Source organism: Chrysoperla carnea, chromosome 3 (assembly GCF_905475395.1).
Source record: "Chrysoperla carnea chromosome 3, inChrCarn1.1, whole genome shotgun sequence".
NCBI classification, from domain to species: domain Eukaryota; kingdom Metazoa; phylum Arthropoda; class Insecta; order Neuroptera; family Chrysopidae; genus Chrysoperla; species Chrysoperla carnea.
In genome coordinates, this window is record NC_058339.1 from 75485226 (window position 1) to 75509089 (window position 23864).

A 23864-nucleotide genomic window follows, 5' to 3' on the forward strand; every position below is an offset into this window, starting at 1 on the left:
CGATAATGTACTTTATTTCGTTAACTACGATATACGTATATCACACCAGCTATGTATCAATCAAAACTGACATAGCCACACGGACCGCACACTATAATGCATACGAAAAAAACCACATACAATGTATATACTCGCCAATAGATGTCAGGAAGAGTCAAATTTTGCAGTTTTGTTTCAGTTTTTCCAGAAAACACGGATTAAACGACGTTTTCTAAAAATGAAACCTAGCTAGATCGATTTTTCGCCCAAAAATCTCCTGCATACCAAGGATGGGCCATTTCAACAGTCAAACGTTGCAGAGTTTGGTGGGTGATATCATCTGACACCAGATTGAACCTAGTTCTTCGGGTTTCTTTAATAGCCAATTTAGTATTAATACAAGAATTGCTTCTTAAATTATATACGACATAAGATGAATCAACTGAAATCTATTATGAACAAAAACATTTCTTCCCGTTTTCCTTGAACATTCTTTGCGTTTATAGCGCGGTAGAGAGATAGTTTTCAGTTTCAGGACAGCAGCAAGTATACTTTTTCTTTTGCATGCAACATTTTTATTGAGATGAAAGATATTGCTATCTATGAGGTAGTTAGATATTAGATACTTACCAGATATCAAGAAACCGAGAAAATGGTTTTTCTGACCTTTTTTTTTCAAGCGGCCTAGAAATAAAATTTTTAGGGCAAAAAATAAAAACTTTTAACTATTTATTTATTTACAAGTTGACTATCGCGTTTTGTATTTCAATCACATTCTAATTAAAACACTGCTTATTCATGAGTTAAGGCATATTTCATTTTTAAACATAACGCAAAATATTGAGGAGGTAAAGTTCGAAAAGACGTACTGTCCTGTACCTTTGATTTAGACAACTTTCTATTGATAAATGGTAAGTAATCAGGTGATCTAGATTGGAGCTACTGAAAAAGCGGTCCCCTTCCTGTTTAATAGTACAAATTTTTATCGTTAGTTGGCGGGATTTAGCTCATTTGAATTTCAATATTTTTATTGGCATTAAAAAATGGTATTACACGTATTGCCATCTGGTAGTCGAAATTGTAACTACTGAATTCGGGCCTTCTTCAACTCCCAGTTATCAATATCTATAATCAATGAATAGGTATGTAGTATTCATATTGAAGCGAGCGGCTCCAGTGAGGGTTGATCAAAGTAATACTAAAATATGAGCCATAGTACATTATGGTCTTATACCATGGATCACATATTTAAAAATAAAAGTTTAGTTTTTATCGGTAGTTCTTTAATATTTATTTCTCAAAAAGTTACAGGAAATTAGTTGTGGAATATTCAAGTAAGGCAAAGGTCTATCACATCCAATGTAATGCCAAAATTAGTAAGACTTTTTAAGTCATTTGTTTGAAATATTTTCTGAAGAGGTGCCCTACACAATAAACCACCCTTGGCATAAAAATCAAAATGTTTCAGAATTAGAGAAAATAGACTTTGCTGCTAGGCAATCTATTAACCAGACATCTTCTGAAGGTATAGTATCATAAAATAATGATATACGATATAAACACACAGATAACATATATAAAAATAATATTAATATATTTTTTAATATTGACGCAATTAATCTTTTTATTAATTATTAAATTCAATATTTACAATATGAAAATTATAAGTATAAGTAAAAAAGAGAGAAGTCATTTTATACGAAAAATTAAACAAATAATTATGACATAATAAATATTAAATATGTATATCAAAAAATACACAGATACCAATAAATTAAACTAATTGATGAATTAAATACAAAATGTTTAATTTCCTTTTATTTAAATTTTTTAAAAGAATAAATTTATCATAGTGTATCTAAAAGTTTAATTTATATACAGTAATATAACACCTAGTAATACTATTTATATATTTATCATATTGCCTCGTTAAAAGGTGTCTATACTGCATATCATTCTTATCATTATAAAATTTTCCTACCGTTTTTTCTATAAACAATAAAGTGGTTATTGATTTTTTTTAACCATATTATAGAAAAATAATAATAAATTACTTAGGTTCGTACTCCACATAATAAATTAAATAAATATTTACAATAAAAATATAACAAAAAGAAATAAAGAAATGATTTTTTTAGAAAAAAATAGAATTGATTTCAAAAAATGCACTAAAAAGTAAAATAAGTGATATTTGTGTGGAACCCTAAACTCGCATTTGAAACATACCAAAGAACAATCTCCATTTAATTGTCTTTTTCCTTAAAACCTTTTCCAAACTGAGCTGATTTGAAAGATCATCGCCAATTTTTAGTTTTTCCGGGTACGAAACCCTTTATTCGCTCTTGAAACATAACACTCTCCATTGAAAATCACACACTTTTTCTGAAACTTTTAATAATAAAAAAAAAACAACGTTCCATTTGGGGAGGGGGGACATAGTAAAAGCTACAGGAGGCTACATGGAGGGAGGGAGGAGTTCTAAAGTGGTTGGAATTAAGCCACGTTATTTATGAACGCTCCCATAGGTATTACATATAATCGAATTGAAAATCTACTCGTTTTTGAAGCTGGTTAAAAAGAAAACTTTCACATTGCTTATGTAAACTGTAGCTCTGTTAAGTAATGCACATTGCATACCATGTAAAAACTTAACAGCTAACGATAAAGAGGTTTTGTTGTTAGAATAGAATTCAATGTACATAATTGAATTAATGTTCAGAAACTTCCAAGAAATCAATAAAAAAGTGATTAGATATTTACTGCTACAAATAATTTTAAAGTCTTGAAAAAACTTTTGAAAGCACCATGTTTTAATCCTAGAACTTTATATGATGTTTCTCGCTTTATATGACATATCTCAGTTTGAAATACTTTATTAGGAAAAGTCGATTTGGTTTTTAGATTTTACTTTCTCATTGAAATGACGACTGTCTATAGTTTCCAAATAATTTTTATATTATAAGGTCGAACTTTTTTAAAAATTTCTTCTGCATGATTATCTGTATCACCGACCAAATTAAATTTTTATTTAAGAGAAAGTTAGAGATTTTTCTAGGCATTGGTTACTTTTTTTTTTATTAAATAAAAACAATTTCTATTCGTAAAACTCTACATTCATTTAGAAAGGAAAAATATTATAAAATTATATGATTAAAGTTACTGATAAAATATATGCGTCATAAAACTTGTTAATAACAATTTTATATAACAACTAGGAGTAACCCGCATACTTCGTTGGATGATCTCACTTATTCTCCCATACATAACACTCGAAATATAAAACAAATATTAAAAATAAATATTGCTTATAAAATCGAATGCGTTCAGCAATGCGGGCCTACAACTGCTATCTTTATAAATTATAGCCTATGTATTATTCTGATGTATGAGCTACATTATTGTAAAACATTAAAATCCATTATGAAATTTTCGAAGTCTGTGAACACGATAACTCAAAAACAAAAAAAGATATCTAGCTGAAATTTTTATAGCGTACTCTTTAAATACATATCTTGTAGGTATCTCTCCAAAGAGCAAGAATAATGAAGAAAATTTTTGGGCTCTAGAACGTATGCAAGCATGAAGAAATAGAAAACAAGCATCACCAACATTTCTTTGTCTTGGAAAATTCAGGAAAAATTTGAAAACCTATTAGAATAAATCAAACCTCACAGTACCATAGAAAACTCAGTAAAGAAGAAGACATGGACTTAGTTGGGAATCATACTGGGTTCATATTTTCACTAAAAATTGAAGTTTAAAAGAATCATTTTTTCATACGTTTTTGTAGCATGAGTAAACTTTTCTATAGAATTAGATCATCTCTCAAATGCACAAACAGTTATCCATCGTCACCTCATTAATTTGAATGAACAGTTAATTAGTAAATTATGTAAAATATAATGAATTAAAAAATACGTAAATAAATAAATAAATAAATAATAAAAAATAAATACAATCAGCTACACAATATTGTATATCGTCCTTGAAATTGTCATGGCAGATATTCGATCATCCTCTTTGAAGGAGGTTTTCATTTATTGTTTTGTTACTGATGTAGTAATTAAGTTATGTTCTATGTTCAAGTGAGTTCCCTTATGAGGAGTACCTATGCATGCCATTTTTACAATAAATTAATCATTTCTAACATTATGACACTAATGGTTGACAGTAATGGTTGTTTCACATTATTGGAGATTGAAGTGGTAAATCATATGATAGTTATAATTTTAGGTGCGTTATTTTCTCGTTGTTATCCCCTCCGGAATCTAGGGAATGCAATCCGATCGCCTTACATAAAATCTGCTAGTTTTAAAAATTATCTAACAAACATTCACTAGTAGTACCTACTCATAAAAATATAGGAACTAAAATTTTTTGCACCGACACATAAAAATAGATCGGATATGTGAAATATCTATTAAATGAGTTTGAATTGCCGTCTTTATTATTTATGAATAAAAACACAATTCCACTCGATGTAGGTATTAAATTTTATTTGACTCAATAATTTAATGTTTCCTAGTGTTTCAGCATCCTTACGCGTATGTACCTAACTTAAGATGTTAGAATTAGAATGAAACTTGTCGACTTCAAAAGAAAAACACACATACATTCTATTATCGTTATTTTTTTACTTTTTAGCCCATATTATTGATCCACTGAACATTTAACACTGCTTCTTCTTTGAATTTCGTAACATATTCTTCAAAAAAACAAGAATTAAAAAACAACACTCTTACATTAAAAAACACACGTATGCATGTTATTATACATATCTGTAAATGTATTTGCCTATACACACATAGGCATATATTATACAACTAAGTACATTTTCCAACTTTAATTTAGCTACAACATGAAATTCTGTCATTTTCATGACTTGTGACCATGAAAACTTTTATTCATAATGACTTAAACTATCATTTGCCAAAATTTGAAAAAGTTTGACCGAAATGCAGATTACATATAATTTATGCGAGGTCTTAACTTAAAACGAAAAAAAAACGTGCAACTTAGGATAGGTTTAGAGAAAGAATACTACGCTTAATAAATAAAAATACAATCAGGAAAAAATTGAAGCGAATTCCTTTTGATTTTTCTACTTTTTGCCTGGTGTTACTTGAGAAATTAAGAAAGAGAGAGCCATTCAAAAACATTTGATTGAGACTACATATATATAATAACTTATCGCTCTAATGTTGAGTAATGAAACTATTCACTCAAAAAACATGTCCATCTATTATCATCTACTGAAAATTGGTGGGTGATTGTGTGACTTGCGGAAAAAACTATCGCATAATGATTATTCATCAAACAAGCTTTGCTGTTTAAGAAACTCGGGCACTTTAAACAAAAAATTATTCAATGTATGAGATTTTTAGCATTGGTAATTTTCTTTAAGACCTAGACAATTTAATACACTTGAAATTTTCGTTGTATAATGACACCGTAATTGATCGATCGCGATGGTTAAATATTTGTTGTTTGATATTGAAAAATCACTGTTACTTAATTATTTGACGATAATGTAAAATGGTCTTCATATTACATGTTTTAAAATTTTATAATTAGCTATTTGCGTTTGTAAAACACAATATACTTCATACTTGTACGAATTATCATATTGATTGTAATAAAAATCAAATATCTATGAATTTTTAATAAGACGGAACCTGCAATTTAATTACATGACAATTAATAAATGTCCAACGATTACGGAAATTGCATCCTCTGGGAAATATTTTGTTTCAAGAAGTACAAATTCAGTTTATTATAATTTCCCTACAATGTACGGTACTTAAGGCTATTGTTTTGGTATAGGCATAGCCCTTACGGCGAGCTAAATTTATAAATTTGAGCTGTTAAAGTTTTCGTTTTTAACATATAAATTCTATATTAAAGTGTTTTTAAAAGTATACTTTATTATGTAACAAGGCTAATTTTCTTAAGATTAATTTGGAAAACTAATATTCATTATTTAAAAGTGATTCTTATACAAGTGATTTTCTATAAATCTTTGGCTTCAATATTTCAAAAACTATGGTATTCATCGAAAAATTTTTCTCTTTGTTTCGCATAATTTTTCCAAATTTTAACAGAATCCACTCTTAAAATCCAGTCTCAAATATTTACATACACTTATTTTTTGGGAAGCAAAAAAGAAACTGCATGAATCATGAGAAAAATGCTAAAAAATATTTACTATTTTTGAACAATTTGGCGCTGTTATGTCGTCTACATTTCAGTGATCATTAACAAAATACAGTAGAACCTCGATAACTTAAAATACGCAACCTCTATAACTTAAATAAATAATCTCTGTATAGGCCCTCAGTAACTACATAGAAACATGTACATACCTCTATATTAACTAGGGTACATAGAAACATGTACATACCTCTATATTAACCTTTACCTAACATAGACACTTGATAACTTAAAACCTCTATAACTTAAAATATTTTGTGTTTCCCTTGGACTTTAACTTATCGAGGTTCTACTGTATTACAATAACTAGCTCGACCTGTACAGAATTCCGCCACCTTGACTATCGTAACCCATGGCTACCCTATACTCATGACTAAAAGACAACAACAAATTTCGTAGAAAAGTGGTTTACAAATACAAAAGTTATGAAATTAATATTAGTACGTGTTTTAAAAATAGTTTCATTTGAAATATCTTTACAGTTGCTGATTCACTTCTTAATAATGTCTTCAGTATTAGAAAAATATCTATAAAAACTGTTACATTCGAATCATGTTTGCCTGATACACTTATTTTTTAACTCATTTTAAATTTCGTTAAGGTAGTACCAGCATGAAATCACTTTTTGACAGATTTGGCCGAATTTTTTTTTCTCGGGTTTATAATAGCTTTATTTATGAATTCCTAAAATTTCATAATTTTTGGCCGTTTAGGTCGCGAGATATTTAAAGACAAAGTTCGCGATTTTGAGGGTCATGTCCCATTTAAAGCATGTAAAATGTCCGGTCTCTCCAACTATTTTTGATGATATTATTATATATTGAAGAAAAAGTAGAAAAAAATGTTTATACAATAAAATTCTAAAAAAAAAATTTAGAAATTAATTTTCACTTTCGAGATATTAATTTTGACGTAAATTGATCGAAATTGGGACGTTGGCATAATTATTTCCCATTTTAAACGGTCAAAATTTCTGAAACTTTGGGAATTAATAGTAAGCATTATTAAATTCTTAAATTTAATTTTTCGTTAAATTCTGTCGAAAAAAAAATTGTACCATTGCTTTAACATAGAAACTGCAAATACCATGCTGGAAATACCTTAAAATTTAAAATGAGTTTGTTTATTAAAATTTATTTATTGTTTGTCTAGCCTGTCTTTTCCTAAGTGGTACAATTTTAGTCCGTGAGTATACTTTTCATCAGAAGCCAACATGAAAAGCTTGAAAAAGAAGGGTGAATCATGGACTTTGATAAAGGAATAAGGAAGATAAGGTATGGACAGAAATAAACATGCTGGAGAAATAATTATCTTAAACAGCTAGTTGAAGTATTTTTCGGTATTTTTAAAAGTTAGGTACCAAAATTTATTTAAAAAAAACTTTTAATCTAAATGCACGAATAGATATTTAAAAATGATATATAAAGGTGTGGCCTCCAAAAGTTTTAAGTGAATCTATAACAAATTTTTTGCTGTAAAACAAAAACACTTATTACCCAATTGTAGCATCTACTAAACAAACGAACATACCGTCCGATAATTATCTCAAATAATATAATAAGAGACAAAAATAAACAAAAAAAATTATTTATAGATAAATATTTGCTTTAATTTAAAACAACCATGAAATACAGCAAAAAAACCAATAATTACTATAAATATTAAGATACATAAATAAATAGGTTTACCTATGTTGTTCCCTTTGAAAATACACTACTTTAAAATATACGATCTAAGGTTGTTCCGCATATTGAACCGTCCTTAAACTTTGAAGGCTCTGGGCACATAAGGATCACGATGTCCCTTTTTTTTATGAAACTTTATTCGGGAGCTAGTTCGATACTGTTTACTAATAATATCGATTAATACTTTATCATATAATTTAGCATACGATAAAATCAGCCACCCGAAATCTAAGTATTCGAATTAGCCGTAGATCATCTTTCATTAAAAATTTATAAAATTATAAATGATTTATATCAATACAGCAAAATTTTAAACTATTTCCAAAATGGAAATTATTATAAGTTTCATAGAAAATTTGTTTTTCTAAGAGATATAGATAGATATATTTGTGATTTGAATACTTTAAAACATAAAACTAAGTTATTTTCTCCGTTAGTATTAGTGATTAGTCAAATGGAGATATTTATCACAAACAAAGCTGTAGCAAATAATGAGGAATCATTAAATGGAAACATTAAATGGAAATTTAGAGCATATCGAAAGAAAAGTTTGAAGGAAAGAAATCCATTTTTTAACTCAACATAACAAGAAAATTGCATAAAATTGCATTTTTAAAAACCATCCAGGACATCCACCAAGAACTGTAGGTTTTAAGTTCAAACTATCAAAAAAATAGTTGCCCATCTTACTAATTTGAACTGAGTAAATTGAGTTAAAACTATTGAAAATACTTTTAATATTTTAATATTACTGGAAGAGAGGATTTATTACCAAAGTGAACCCATCTACTCTAAACAATCTAAGCTAACTGTTTACTTGCGTATCTTGATAAAAATGACCTTGAAAGGTGAAGTTCATATAATTATGAAAAAATTCAATATGGTTGTATAAGGTATATTTGTTTTGAGATGAGTTAATATTTTTTCAATATAATATTTATTAGAAAAATATAAAAATTTATTGAAAATCAATATCTATCTGATTAAAAGATATTTGATGATTAAATTAATGACATAATAATTATGTGTAATCATTTTGTACAAAAAAAAAAATTATACTTAGCTATTTTATAAACTAAAAATATCGTGATTCATTTCAGATGTTTCAATTCGTTTAATATGATTCAATTATTTTTATAATTTTCAAAAAAAATTATTATTAATTTAACACATAATATGCGAATTTATATATCACGATTCATAATTTAATAATAATTATGTATGGAATTTTTATAATAAAAAAATTAAATAATCTTAAATCGATATATTATTTATTTTATGTGAAATTTACTACATAGCTGTAAAACCATTTGCCTATATAACTTAAACATTTCATTATTTTGTCTGTCTTTGATTATTTTGTGGGAACTTTTCTTAACAATTTTGATTTGCTTTTGGTTTATCATTACAATTTTGTCGAGCCCGTAGAGAAAACGTAAAACTCAGAGATACTTGACCCAAAAAATACTAAAAATCGTTTTTACTTGACAATTGTTCAGGTTTCTGAAAATCATGAGATATCGATAGCTTTGATATGTTATACAAACAAAAAAACTCATCCGACTGATAAATGAACCGAATTTTTGTCATTTTTGAATTTCAATAATGATATTTTGTTATTACTCCAATCTCAATAGAAAATCAAAAAGTTGTTTAATATTTTTTTTTATATTTTTAAAGGCAATTGCTTTGGTATAGATAAACTTAAACAGTTCTGCCTCAACTCTTTTGGGTTGGATTTGAATAATTCAATGTAATCACTTGAAATCCAATTGAGAAGTATTTGGAATAAGAATAGGGTATTCCACTATTTTTGAAAAAGTACTTCAAAATGTTGATTTTGCTAATAAAAATCCACCAAAAATTTATATCGGAAAAATACACACGCTTTCTTGTTAAATTAAATTTTAAACCTTTTTTAAACTGTCAAAAACGCGGGCATCCAATTTGATGACGTAACATGGGTATCACTATACGAAATAACACAAATAAGTTTGACAGATATTATTCATAGACATCTGATTATAATAAATATAAATACTTATTATCTATGTATACATTATACCCAGCTGTCTACATTGAACTAACTGATGGTCTATGACTCATACCGCAATGACATCACAGCAGAGCTTGCCCGCGTTTTAGGTCACGTGATATACAGTTTAAAAATTACGATTTTTAATTTTAATATTTTAAAAGAAAAATGTGCTTTTATAACTCGAAATCAGAACATTTAATCAACTTTCATGACTTATTTTTGACTAACGATAATACCCTATTTGGATTACAAGTGCCATGAACTCTGTAGTGTAATTATGCCATAATTATGCAATGCCAATGACATTTAACTGTAAACAAGACAAAAACATAACCTTAAAAAAGACAGTTAGGATACAGTTTGAAAACATTTTACAAAATATGTTTTAATCAAAAATTTTATTCTACTTTTTCCCCCGTTTTATGAAAAAACATGAGTGAAGTTGATAATTTCACTGACAATTTTTTTCACTGTGATAAAACATTATTGGAAAATTTGGTGGGAAATTTCTGTAATATTGAATTTAGTTTTCAAAGTGTTATCAATATGCAATATGCAAATGGAGAAAATCATTTTTCACAATTTTTCACCCACATGCAATGCAGTACAAGTTTTGATGATATGAAAATGGACGTGGACACAAGTTTAAATGAAAATTTTCGAGTAGAACCAACGAATTTAAAACAATTACGATTACCACCGACAAAAATGAATGTAGAAAAGTCGATTGAACCTATGGATATTGACGAAAGCTTTAAAGCAATTCAAAATGAATCAAAACTAGACAAGAAACCATTGGAAAGGCGAAGTTTTTCGAAATTAATAGTATTTATATGTTTTTTAGTTCCTATAAGTTTCGCTTACTTACTTGGGCGACAAATTGAAACCACCGAAACGAAATTAATCGTGAAGAATTTATTTAATCAAACATTTGAGACTGATATTCGTACGAATTTATTTGGACAAGAAACTGTGATAGAAAATTTACTGCCAATTACTAAAGCAGAATTTAGAACGAATTCAAGTATAATTTATTTTGTTGGAAATCCTGGTGTTGGAAAAACCTTTACAGCAACATTTTTATCCAAACATTTTATATTTCCAGAAAATATTTTCAAAATTGTAGGTATTATCCATTTCAATGAAATCGATTTACTAAACCAATTATCCAAAGCAAGTTTTAATCTAATAATTTTTGATAATTTAAAAATTAACGATTTAAAGAAAATTGAAAAGTTCTTAAGGCGTGATGATTTCCAAATTTATCCTACAATTGTGATAATAATCGTTACAAGAGATTTAATTTTGCCAAATATTGTGAATAATTCAACAGTGATATATTTTAATAATTTAACGAAAGAAGTTTTACGACGATGTGTGATTGCATCGTTGGAAAATCGCAATTTACAAGTGACTGAACAGAAAATTGATGATGTTTTGTTATATATTAATGGAGAAGAAACCGGTTGTAAACGGATTGATAGTAAGGTGGGTGTTTTGGGGGTAAAAACTGATGGTTTTAGATAAAATTATTTCGTTTAATATTATACTGTCTTTCTCAATTGTTATTATTTATTTGTATTTTTTATTGACAATAAGAATTTATTGAGTTTTTGTAAAAATAATCTGTGTTTTTATTCATAAAATATCCACAAACTTTGTCTTTGAATCACAGCCAATGGAATTTTTTCAATTGCTGTCTTTTTTTTTGGAAGCCCTAAGATCCTAAAACAAAAATCAAGCTCATCCTAATTATTCATAAGCTCCAACGGATCTTTCATTTATCTTTTTTGTTATTTTTTTAACGTACAAAGAAAGAAATTATAGTTCGGAACACCATTTCGAAATTTTTGATATGTAATAATAATAAAGAGGAGTACCGCAAGTGAATCCTTAATTTTAGTACCTAGGCCAAGGTGTCTCCTCGTTGAGAACAGCATGTCATCCGAAGATGAGACGTCTACGGGTAAGAGACGCTCATTTTAGATCACAACTTCTCCGCCGATATCTCCCCCAAAATTGATGGATCCAAAGTTTCAGGCTCGAACATTTTGAATCAGATGCCCTGCAGATTTCTGCAGGGGCAAATAACATGTGATACTTCAATCGACAGTGTCCTGTCAAGAGTCCCACCACCCTTCTCAAAGGTGCTCTAGTAAGTTGCAGATGAGCACAGTCGAATGGCCTAGCTGTGGTTATACACAGTTTAGCCTGTTGCATCCCTTCCACAAAGTCTCAGTAATCAAAATGGGCTTGTCGTAGCCATTCCTTAATTCGGTAAACTACGGAACATCTTGCTATGGGAAAGACAGGCTCAGGTGAAAGGGGCGTTTGAGAAGAGTGGTCAATTTACCCGATCAGTCTGACTGTTTTATTCAGTGCCAGGCGTTTCAGCTCCTCGAAGCATGCACAAACTTTCCTTGATTGGAATCTTCACGCCTCAAAGGCCCGTGTTACGGTTTGACTTTCTGAGAATATGCTAATAGGTGCCCCACTGTAACTTTTCGATTTACAGATCTGGACACCTCTTCGCAAGACGAAGATTTCAGAATGAAATCCATCGCATATTGACCATGAGTAATCGATTCCCTTATTCTAAGTCCATAGCCCCCGCACCAGATACATCTGGCCCATGACCCATCCTTATAAAGTTAGACACATCTCGATGTCATTCTTCACGGGATATATTTTGATATGTAAGTAAGAACATTTTAATGTAACATTATTTGATATAGGCAATAAGTATAACATCAATGTAACAATAAAAGAATATAAAATAAAATTGTAAGAAAGTTTTTGAAGGAAAATCAGATCCCAATTGCTTCGAATAGTTATTTAATTTCCATTAAGTGTTTTAACATATTTTCTTTTATAACAAAATAATTTTAAATTTATAAAACAAAAAAAGTTTTAATATCTACGTAGTAATAATAAAAATAATAAAATATAAATTTTGAATATATTTTTTTAATATTAATCCACCTCTAATTTACGGAAATTTCCAGTAACACCTTGCATCATATCACCAACAGCTCCACAAGATACTTCACGTCGTAATGCTGATACAGCACCTTCTCGTGCCTTTTCGCTGTACATTTCAACATTCACTTCCATGAGATCGTGGCTCATAATTGTATCTCGTGTCTCATGTAATTCTTTTTTAAAGATTTCTATAAAATACAAAATTAAAAATTATATTTTAGATACAGGAGAGTCAGGTAAGAATCAGGCTTAGATTGCCCAGGATAAACCGTAGTGTTTCAGTTTCTATAATAGTTTCTAAATTCTCAATATAAGTTAAATTTTGGACCATAAGCCCATAATGAAGCGAAAATTTCTATTATTTTTACTTGAGTTTTAGATTATTTACAAAGTAAGTGAGATAGCAGAAAGTAAAATTGATAATAATCGACAATAAAATTGGACTTTTCCATTTTCGATTTTAAACGCTGCAAAATCGTAAAAGAAACATTTGTACAATAAAAAAAATAGAGGCATAAATTTTGCATTCTTTTCTGATATCGCGGAACAATAAGTGATCCAACGGCGAATGTGTAAATAGGGAGGGTTTATCCTGGAGGATAATAGGGAGGATTTTGTCATAGGTGTTCATAAAATCACCTAATTAGTCCATTTCCGGTTGTCCGTCCGTCCGTCTGTGAACACGATAACTCAAAAACGAAAAAAGATATCGAGCTGAAATTTTTACAGCGTACTCAGGACGTAAAAATTGAGGTCAAGTTCGTAAATGAGCATCATAGGTCAATTGGGTTTTGGGTCCGTAGGACCCATCTTGTAAACCGTTAGAGATAGAAAAAAAGTTTAAATGTAAAAAATGTTCCTTATCAAAAACTAAACAATCTTTTGTTTGAAACATTTTTTCGTAAACATTACTGTTTACCCGTGAGGGCGCCAATTAGGCAGAAATTTTATAATATGTACTATACTTGATTATCAGTTACGTATGTGTCACATGTTTGTACGTGTAATGTGATAAACAAATCAACACTGACTATACATGGTATTTCAACAATCAACTCAGTCAATTGTTTGTTTTCACTTGTTTCATCATAAGTTACATCTTTTTCCAAAATTTGAACTCAATTCCTTCATTTTTCGTAAAGTTATCAGTAAAATTGAAAATATGAAAAAAATTAAAGTCCCAAATTGAAAGCAATAAGACTGTCATAACCAAGCACTTCGGAGTCCCAAAAATAAAAAAAATCATACTTATCATTTCTTCCATAGGCATTGTACCTCCATACTCTTTGGGCAACACTGTAGTATCCATACCATTTTTCAAAGCATCATCTAATGATGTATAAATTTTCACACGTTTTCGTATTTTCTCTGAAATTAAACTCATTCCAAAATCTAGAGCAAATTTCACGGATGGATGTACATTAATTGCGTGCACCTCTTTATGTCGCATTGGTAAAGTACGTTCACCATTTTTCACAATTCTTATCGCCTCTTTGGGTGTAAATAACGTTAAATGTGAGAATCCAACACCTTGTCCATCGGCAAAATGGACAAATCCATGGATTTGATTTAATTCATCTTCCATAAGCGTTTCATAGACAATACCATGAATGCGACACATGTCAGCATTAGAATATTTTAGTGGATCGAAAACACCTGGACGAGCAACAATTACACGACGATTTTTCGAGTCTCGTTGTGGACATGCAAATAAATATCCAAGATCAACTAATTCTTCCATTGTAGGAATTTGTATGTCCAAACAATTGAATGCTATGCCAAATGTTGTTCGTAGAAGAATATACCGTTCCAATGCTTCTTGAGCTTGAACAACACTGAATTTCTTGGAGCGCAAAAAACGTATTAAAAATCTCGCATCTGTTAAAAAAATGATATAAGTTTTTTCATTCGTACAAAGGCTTAGTTGAAAAAAAAAGTTAGAAAATAATTCGGGGAAAACTAGAATTAATTTGGTTTTTATTACGTTAGGACCATTCCTTCTTCAAAAATTTAAGAATGTACGAGTGCCTGAACAATTTTTGATAAAAGGCTTGATTTTTTTTAAATATGAAGTTGGGCTATGTCTAAATCAATTCTCAAAATTGATATTTCGAAAACCAAGGCAGATATCGAAAAATTTTATTCTTATTTTTCGTCTACATTCATGAAATTATAACAAAATTCATCATCAAAATTAAAAATAAAGTACAAATAATTTTAACCTTAAGTCTAAAATTGTCTTGGCGCTCGTATTACCTTATCAAAACAAAAGAAATAAAATTAATTTTAGATTTCCTCCTGATCAATCAACCTAGTGAAATAACTGTTTACCCATTCGACAGTTTAATATCCTTGGATTTTGCATTATCCAATTACGTAATGATTTCAACGTTTGGTCACGAGTATCAGGATCTTCACGTAACTCATTTTTCGCTAATTCAATTGTTTCTTCGGGAAGTTCACATTTATAATCATCGATATCGGTGACCCATTTTCTTGTGCTGGTCATTTTTCAAACAGTTTCTGTAAAAAGAAAATGATTTTAAATTTTGCTCTTTTTCTGGATGCATTTAACAATGTTTAAAGAAGCAATTTTGAAGCTTTAAGGAAAGAGCATATATTAAGTCAGCGGTGAGAATTCAAAATCCCCTTAATGTAAGTAGTAAATCCAAGTTTTTTCCTGAACAAAAAATAGAACACTCATTAGAGACTGATAATCGAAATATATTATTTTATTGCTTCGATTTTCAGTATTTTATCTATATAAAAAAGGCCTCCCTCGGCGTTCCGATACTAGCTGTTGCGTGTTTCAGTTTTTATTTAGGTAATACTTTTCAAAATTCTATACTTACCTTTTGTAATCCCTACTATTAGACGTATCATATTAGACGGAAAATGGGTAAAATGGGGAAATTTTTTGTACCTCAACCTATTGAGCCAATTTTTTTTATGTTCTGAATGGTGCAAAGATCAAAATCTACATCTAACTTGATGTCATTAGAAAGTTTGGGCATTGCTATTGGCAAAATAAGCTAATTATTCTAACCCATTTCTGAGGTTAGTTTTGCAAATTTTAAAATCTTGAAAATATCAACAAAATCGGAATCATGAATAGCGACCTCGAAATTGGCCCTATAGGTCGAGGTACAAACAAATTCCATTTAAAATTCTAAAATGACAGGACTATATATAGTCTGAAAAGCCATTAAAAAAATCATAAAATCGTTATGTTATCATCCCAAATAATGGAATGCTGCCTTATATTTCCCAGAGTTCAAAGAAATAAACAGGAAATGCATTATAAAACATTATAATTTATGGTTTATCCAGCGGCATTAATCGTAGCTACGTAATACGTTTCAAGGCCATCATAAGTATGAAGCAACTCATGTAACCAAAAAAGAATCGAGAGTTCATCTGCATTAAAGACTAAAACCTTCTTTACAAAGAATAATGACGTAAGACTTCAATACACATTTACACCAAATATGATGGCTGGTAAGAAAATTAGAAGAGTAGTCGCAAAGAATTGAACTTCTATCTACCTAAATTTGCCTACAACTTTTGGGTTCAATATACGGATCTGCCCGTATTTTTACAACAGTTATTAATATTGTTATAACATTCATTGTAAACTGAATTTTACAGTTTATACTTTAAAAAAAAAGTGAAAGGAGGTGCATTTCATATTAAAATAATGTAATACCGCAGCCATCATGCGTTTGTAATACATTCAAAACAACCGGACTTTTAAGTCGGAATTTAAGTCAAGTTCAATATTTGTCTGACTTAAAGTGAGAGTAAGTAGTTTAATATTATTCATATTGACTAATTTAAGTAATAGAAATAGGTATCTTGATTTTGTACATCGGACCATAATTATTATCAAATATTTTTATGTAATTTATTTGAAGAAAAAAAATTTGTTTTTTAATGGTTACCGTGACCCTTATTAGAAAGGTTTATTACCACGGTCAAATTATGGAATTGTTTTGTTTATATTAGTTTACTGGTTCTTGCAAATATGCAGTCTTTGCACAAAAATTATTAACACATTTAAACAATTAAATCTGTAAATTGTTATTTTCTCTTGCTTTTTTGAAATTAGAGTTTATCGTTCCTTTCTCTGAAGGTAACTTAATATTATCTTACAAGACGATCATTAAATTAAAAGGTATTATTAATAAAATGGCATATGGTGTTTTATTTTGCAATAAATTATATAATAATCTTTAATTACAGTTTAAACAATTAATGCACATGTTTTATGTAGTGCTTAAAAGTGATTAGCATACAGAGAGTTTCAAAAAGAATGGTTGGGCGATGTCAGTTTATAAGTAATAGGCAATTATCAGAATGTTGATAAAATTGTAAAAGAAGAAACTGGAGCTTTGAGTTAAATTAGAGATTATAATTTGAAATTTATTCTCATTACAAATGAAATTTACAAAAATACAAAAACCTTCGATAAAGTTTTCGGGTACGTAGCTCTAAACTCGCACTTGAAACGTATCTAAGAACACTCTCCATTAAATTACCTTTTTCCTTAGAGCCTTCTCCAAACTGAACCGATTTGAGGATTATTAAACTTGTACTTGAAACATAGCTAAGAACACTGCCCATTAAATTGCCTTTAAACGAAACAAAAAATATTAAAATCGGCTCATCCGTTTAGACAGGTTTAGACACTATGATACCACAAGCAGACACACATAACGGTCAAACTTATATCACAGCTTTTTTTTTGTTCGAAAGGTTACATACTGCTGGCAGACATTTCACCTTACCTCTCCAACTAAACGTCCCAAAACGGGTAACATAGTTTGATTGATATTAGTCGAGAAGGGAAGGGGGATATAGTTGCCAGATATGTAACGTTTTTGCGATCATTATAGGGAGCTTATTTGGTAAGCGGCAGAAATTTTTCTCAATTTTTATTCATTTTATTTGCCCCTTTTCCTCTATCTCGAAAATGGCAGGTCTGCCATATGTATGTCTAATGAAAGAAAATGCTTTCCATCGATTCAGGAACTTATCTACTACACGGCAGGCGATTAGGGTTCATGAATTGTTTTACATACTATATCCTAGAATAATTATGACAACCCTATTCATCGGCTCCGGAAAATGGTAATACTGGATTCCTACTTTTTACACGTTATAGTCTTTTTGTTATATTCAGAAAGGTGAAAGTTTTGCATAATATTCTTATACATTTGATGCTTGAATAAGAATGGTTTTTTTGTTGTCTTATTTTGCACTCTCTGAGTACAATATTCATACCACATATCCTACTTTAAGTACAATAAAACAAAAATTAATAATATCTACAACAATCGTATACACACTACAAAAGTAACATATAATTTGTTATTACATAATTATTATTAAATAAATAAATAATAATAATAATAATAAATATTATATAATTTTGATTGATTTTATAAATATTATTATAAAAGTCGTGTGATATATTATTACGTGTTTAATTGACAACATGAATAGCAAAAAAAAAAAATCATTTTATGAGTTACGACTTTCTATAAAACAAAGAAAAATACTTAATAAATAAATATCGTTCCGGGTAGAATATATAAAGAAATTACTTGTAATAAAGTGTGTTATTAAAATGCTCCTGGTTCTACGAACTAATATTACTTATGTTACCTACATTTATACATTTTGACCCTAATTAGAAAATTATAGGTGTGATTTTTTTAATTAGTTTTTTCCTTTTCATTTAATGATTAGGCAATTACATAATTTTATGATTCTTCTCATAAAGTATTTAATGTAGAAGATGCTTTCTTTTTTCGTTTCAAGAATGTACGCGCTTTATAATCAGGTTAAAATTTAGGTCAACAACTAGTAACGTAGAGTCGTAAAACAGGGTAAATAGTACAGTAAACGTAATATAAGTATCGTTAATAAAAATAAATTTTTAATTCAAAGAAACAAGCAATTTTAAAGTTTACTTAAAAAATTAGTAATTGGGCAACTTGTATGACATAAATGTTAAGTGTTTGCAAATAATCGAAAACTCTTATACATATATTATGTATAAGTAATTCAAGTTGCCTATTTATTAATTTTGCAAGTCAACTTTAACATCGTTTCATTGAATTAACAATTTATTGTTTTTTAACAAATAAAATTCTTCTGAATACTCGAAAAAAAAATCTACTTGAAATTAAAGATAATCAAAACTTCAAAGGATTCCCACTTAAAATATTTCTAAATTAAAATATATAATAAATTTTTTAAAGCTCAAACAAACCTTAAAAGCTCCACAAAATAATTATCAACCATAAAAATTAAAACTTTATTAACTGTTTTTCACCTCAAAAAATTTTCAATAAAAAAATAAAATATTAATAAGTATAAGAATTTATTGAAAATATTATGTTTAAAACGCAACTGTTCTGAGAATTTCATTAACAAAATTAATTAAAAAATTAAACACTTATTTCCATATTTTAAATTTTTACAAAAAAAACTATTGATTTTCTATGGTTTTTATACCATGTATATGACATATATACAAGGTATATTAAGTTTAGTCCCAAGTTTGTAACGCTTGAAAATATTGATGCTACCAACAAAATTTTGGTACAGGTGTTCATAAAATCATCTAATTAGTTCGTTTTCGGTTATCTGTCCGTCTGTCTGTCAACACGATAACTCAAAAACGAAAAGAGATATCATGTTGAAATTATTATAGCGTGCTCAGGACGTAAACAGTGTTTCGAGTTCGTAAATGAGCAAGATAGGTCAATTGGGTCTTGCGTCCGTAGGACCCATCTTGTAGACCGTAAAAGATAGAACAAAAGTTTAGATGTAAAAAATGTTCCTTATAAAAAAATAAAAAACTTTTGTTTGAAACATTTTTTCGTAAACATAACTGTTTACAAATTAGGTGTGGCTATCTAAGAGTGGATGATATCGTTCTTTAATTACATGACGTAAAAAAATAAACGATTGGATCATCAACACTGTCTATACATGGTATTTCGACAATTAACTCAGTTAATTGTTTGTTTTCACTTATTTTATTTTAATTTTTTCATAAAAAAACCACAATTTGCATGGAAATTAATTTAAATATGCATTTGAAAATTTTAAAAATGAATAATTTTCTTCCGTATTTACAAACCTTCGGGTATCGAGTGATAGTGGACTGTGTAATTCTAGAAACGCGACATTACTTAGTATTTTAATGTTTTTTTTTTTTTTTTTTTTTGGGGGGCACTAAATCTTAATTTTGGGGTTATTAAACATCAGACAAAATATTCTAATTTTTATGACCCAAAATAAAATAAAAGTCTCCCCGAAACTTTTAATCTTCAGATGAATATTTTCCCAGTTGCACCCAAAATTCTAACTTGACATAAAATTAGTCAGATTTCGAATAAATAACTTCGAAATTTCGATTCAACAACCCAAAAATAATAAACATATCCTCGCGAATCTGGAATTATACACTCTGTCGAAAACGTACTTCAAAAACAAATTAATATGCACTAAAAAGTAAAAAAATAACGATAAAATAATGTAGTTAAAATTATTGTTATTTTTGGGAGTCGGTGTCAGCCAAGAAATCAACTCTGACGAAACAGATTGCTACATTAGCTTGACTGACACCGACTCCAAAAATAACAATAATTTTAACTACATTATTTTATCGATATGTTTTTACTTTTTAGTGCATTTTAATTTGTTTTGAAAAAGTCCTTCTTTTGAAGTCGGTTTTCTTTTTGTTAAAAGCTTTTTTTTATTTTGTTATTTTTTGTGAATTTGGTACACTAACTAATTTGTCACTAAAAAAAGAATCAATCGGTTGGCGTGACATTGAGTTTTTCGCCCTCTTGTTGTGCATACTTAATGCAAATTTAAGACTTTTGTGGTTTTCTCATGGATATCGTTGTCAGAACTAGACTAAAATGAAATTGGATCACACGGGAAGCACCAGCTTTCAAATAGATAAAGAATCATCAAAATCGGTTCACCCAGTCGAAACTTCTGAGGTAATAAACATAAAAAAAAAAAATACAGTCGTATTGATAACCTCCTCCGTTTTTGTATGAAGTCGGTTAAAATAAAAAAGGTAAATAAGGCACATTTTAATTGAAAACGTGAAACCTAAAATACACGCGCAAGCTCGAGAAATATTTGTTGTTTCAATTTACATCCAAAAATTTTGTATTTTTCGAAAAATGTTTTCCATTATTAAATTAAGTCTTTGTACCGTAAATATTAAACATGAAAATAATCAGATAATAAATTGAAAATTGTAGTAAAAGTTTTTCTCTACAACTTTACTTATTATAAAAATTTCAATTTTGCTAATAGTAATGGAAAATACTTGCAAAATTAAATACTACAATAAATTAAAATTTGAGATTAACGGTACCTATATCAACTCGAAAAATTCTCAAGGAACTTTTCTATTTAAAAAATTCGGATGCGATCATTTACAGAAAATCTTGTATATTGTATAAACCATTAAAATTAATTTTTCTAACCGTTACTTTAGAAAAAATTTAGAATACCATTTTGAAGGATATATAAAATAATTTTAATTGGAACCATATTTCCACAGATTTTTGTTATTCAAATATGGAAAAAAATTTTTCCGAAAAACCAGAAATAAATTTTAAGTTTGAAAAAATTATTTTATGACAAATTTTCATAATTATATATTTCTTTCGTTAAAAATTTAGCGCTAAATTTTTTTTTTAATTTGTTTAAAATTGTCTCTCTTACCAGAAAATTATGAAAATTGATCCGATATATTTTCTCAATACACACAACTAAATCAACAAAACACAACTGTTTGACTAATCGATAAACGTTGATAATATTGAATATGTAATTCTTGTAACGTATTTATAAGAATATGTTTGTTTTATAACAAGATGAAAACCAAATTTGAGATACATTTAGCTTTCTCCCACTCTTTCTTTCTCTTCTTAAAAAATAAAATAAAAATAAATGTATATATTTTATATTATTATGTTCTATCGAATCAAAAAAGTACCTATACACATTACACGTACCGATTTTTTTATTTCGATTCTTATTAAACTTCCATAATCGTCAATCAATATCAATAGGGCATATTTTTCGAATTGTTATACGATGTACCAAGGTATACTAAGTTTAGTCCCAAGTTTATTTTTAGTCGCTTAAAAATATTGATGCTACGAAAAAAATTTTGGAATAGGTGTTCATAGAATCACCTAATTAGTCCATTTCAAGTTGTCTTTCCGTCTGTCTGTCAACACGTTAACTCAAAAACGAAAAGAGATATCAAGATGAAATTTTTATAGCGTACTCAGGACGTAAAAAGTGCGGTCGAGTTTGTAAATGAGAAATATAGGTCAATTGGGTCTTGGGTAAGAATTGTCCGTAAGACAATTCTTGTAAACCGTTAGAGATAGAACAAAATTATAAATGTAAAAAATGTTCCTTATAAAAAATTTTATAGTATGTAATTAATCTGGGAATATCAGTTATGTGTGTGTGGCTATTTAAAAGTAGATATTTTTTTATTTACGTGACGTCAAAAAGCAAACGATTGCGTCATCAACACTGTCTATACATTTTTCTTCGTCATGTAAAAAATGTTTCAAACAAAAGTTGTTAATTTTTTTAAAAGGAAAGTTTTTTACGTTTAAACTTTTGTTCTATCTCTAACGGTTTACAAGATGGGTCCTACGGACCTAAGACCCAATTGACCTATGATGCTCATTTACGAACTTGACCTCACTTTTTACGTCCTGAGTACGCTGTAAAAATTTCAGCTCGATATCTTTTTTCGTTTTTGAGTTATCGTGTCCACAGACGGACGGACGGACAACCGGAAATGGATTAATTAGGTGATTCTATGAACACCTATACCTTGGGACTATATAAGATATATACATATCTTATATACATATAAGATGGGACTCAAGACCCAATTGACCGATGTTGCTCACTTGCGAATTTAATCTCACTTGTAACGTTCTGAGCAAAAATTTCAACTTGATATCTCTTTTTGTTTTTGAGTTATCGTGTTGACAGATAGACGGACGGAAAACCGGAAATGGTTTTCTTCTTTAATGGTTTAATTAGGTTATTTCATCTTATATATATATATATATATATATATATATATATATATATATATATATATATATATATATATATATATATATATATTATATATCAGCAATCTCGGAAAATTAGAATTCAGGGGGTTTTTGATCTAGCTAGGTTTCATTTTTAGAAAACGTCGTTTTATCCTTGTTTTCAGGAAAACTGAAACATTGACTGCCAAATATGACTTTTCCTGACATCTATTGTTGACGATATAAAGTACTTTCCTGCAAAATTCAAATTGGTGTTTGTGTGGAGACATTTTAAATGGTTAATATATCAATGATAAAATTTGTACATTTTTAACTGAAAAAATATCGAGTAAAGCTCGGTCATCCAGGTACTAAACACCTATTAAAAAATATTGTTCGTAACATCAATATTTTTAAACGTTACAAACTTGGGATTAAACTTAGTATACCTTGATATATTTCATATATACCTACATGGTATAATAATTTAATTTGCTCTATCAACCACAAAATTTATCTTAATTTAAAAAATCAAGTTTGCAATTCTTCTAATTTGAGTCATTATTCAAATTTTTTTATAAAATTTTGTATCTTAGGTTAAACTTGGCTACCATAGTAGAAAAAATTGATTTATTGTACATGATGACGTAACACGAATCCTAAAAAATGAATTTCTCTATATCAAACGCAAATTTTGTCCAATTTTAATAAACCAAGTATGCAATTCTACTAATTTTAAGTTATATTTTTCGAAGTTTTTGTTAGCTACTTGCTAACTAACTTGATGTATTCTTTTCATAGATTTAAAAGCGCTTCTCTTTTGCACTATTAGCAATGATGGAAGTTATATGATGTAAT

At 28.6% G+C, this 23864-nt stretch overlaps 1 protein-coding gene across 2 annotated transcripts; it reads right to left on the reverse strand.

The window, feature by feature from the left end:
* Positions 1-12843: 12843 nt before the first annotated feature.
* On the reverse strand, positions 12844-21764 carry LOC123294884 (alpha-tocopherol transfer protein-like). Of its 2 annotated transcripts, none has more exons than XM_044876070.1 (4): positions 21658-21764; positions 15226-15417; positions 14143-14772; positions 12844-13082 (listed from the first exon to the last, which is right to left on the reverse strand). In XM_044876070.1, the coding sequence occupies exons 2-4, from the start codon at positions 15401-15403 to the stop codon at positions 12886-12888; spliced, it is 1005 nt and encodes a 334-aa protein (XP_044732005.1). In that variant the 5' UTR covers positions 15404-15417; positions 21658-21764; the 3' UTR covers positions 12844-12885. The 2 variants fall into 2 exon arrangements, with proteins under 2 accessions (XP_044732005.1, XP_044732006.1); XM_044876071.1 differs by lacking the exon at positions 21658-21764 and adding an exon at positions 19172-19219.
* Between the last annotated feature and the right edge of the window lie 2100 nt (positions 21765-23864).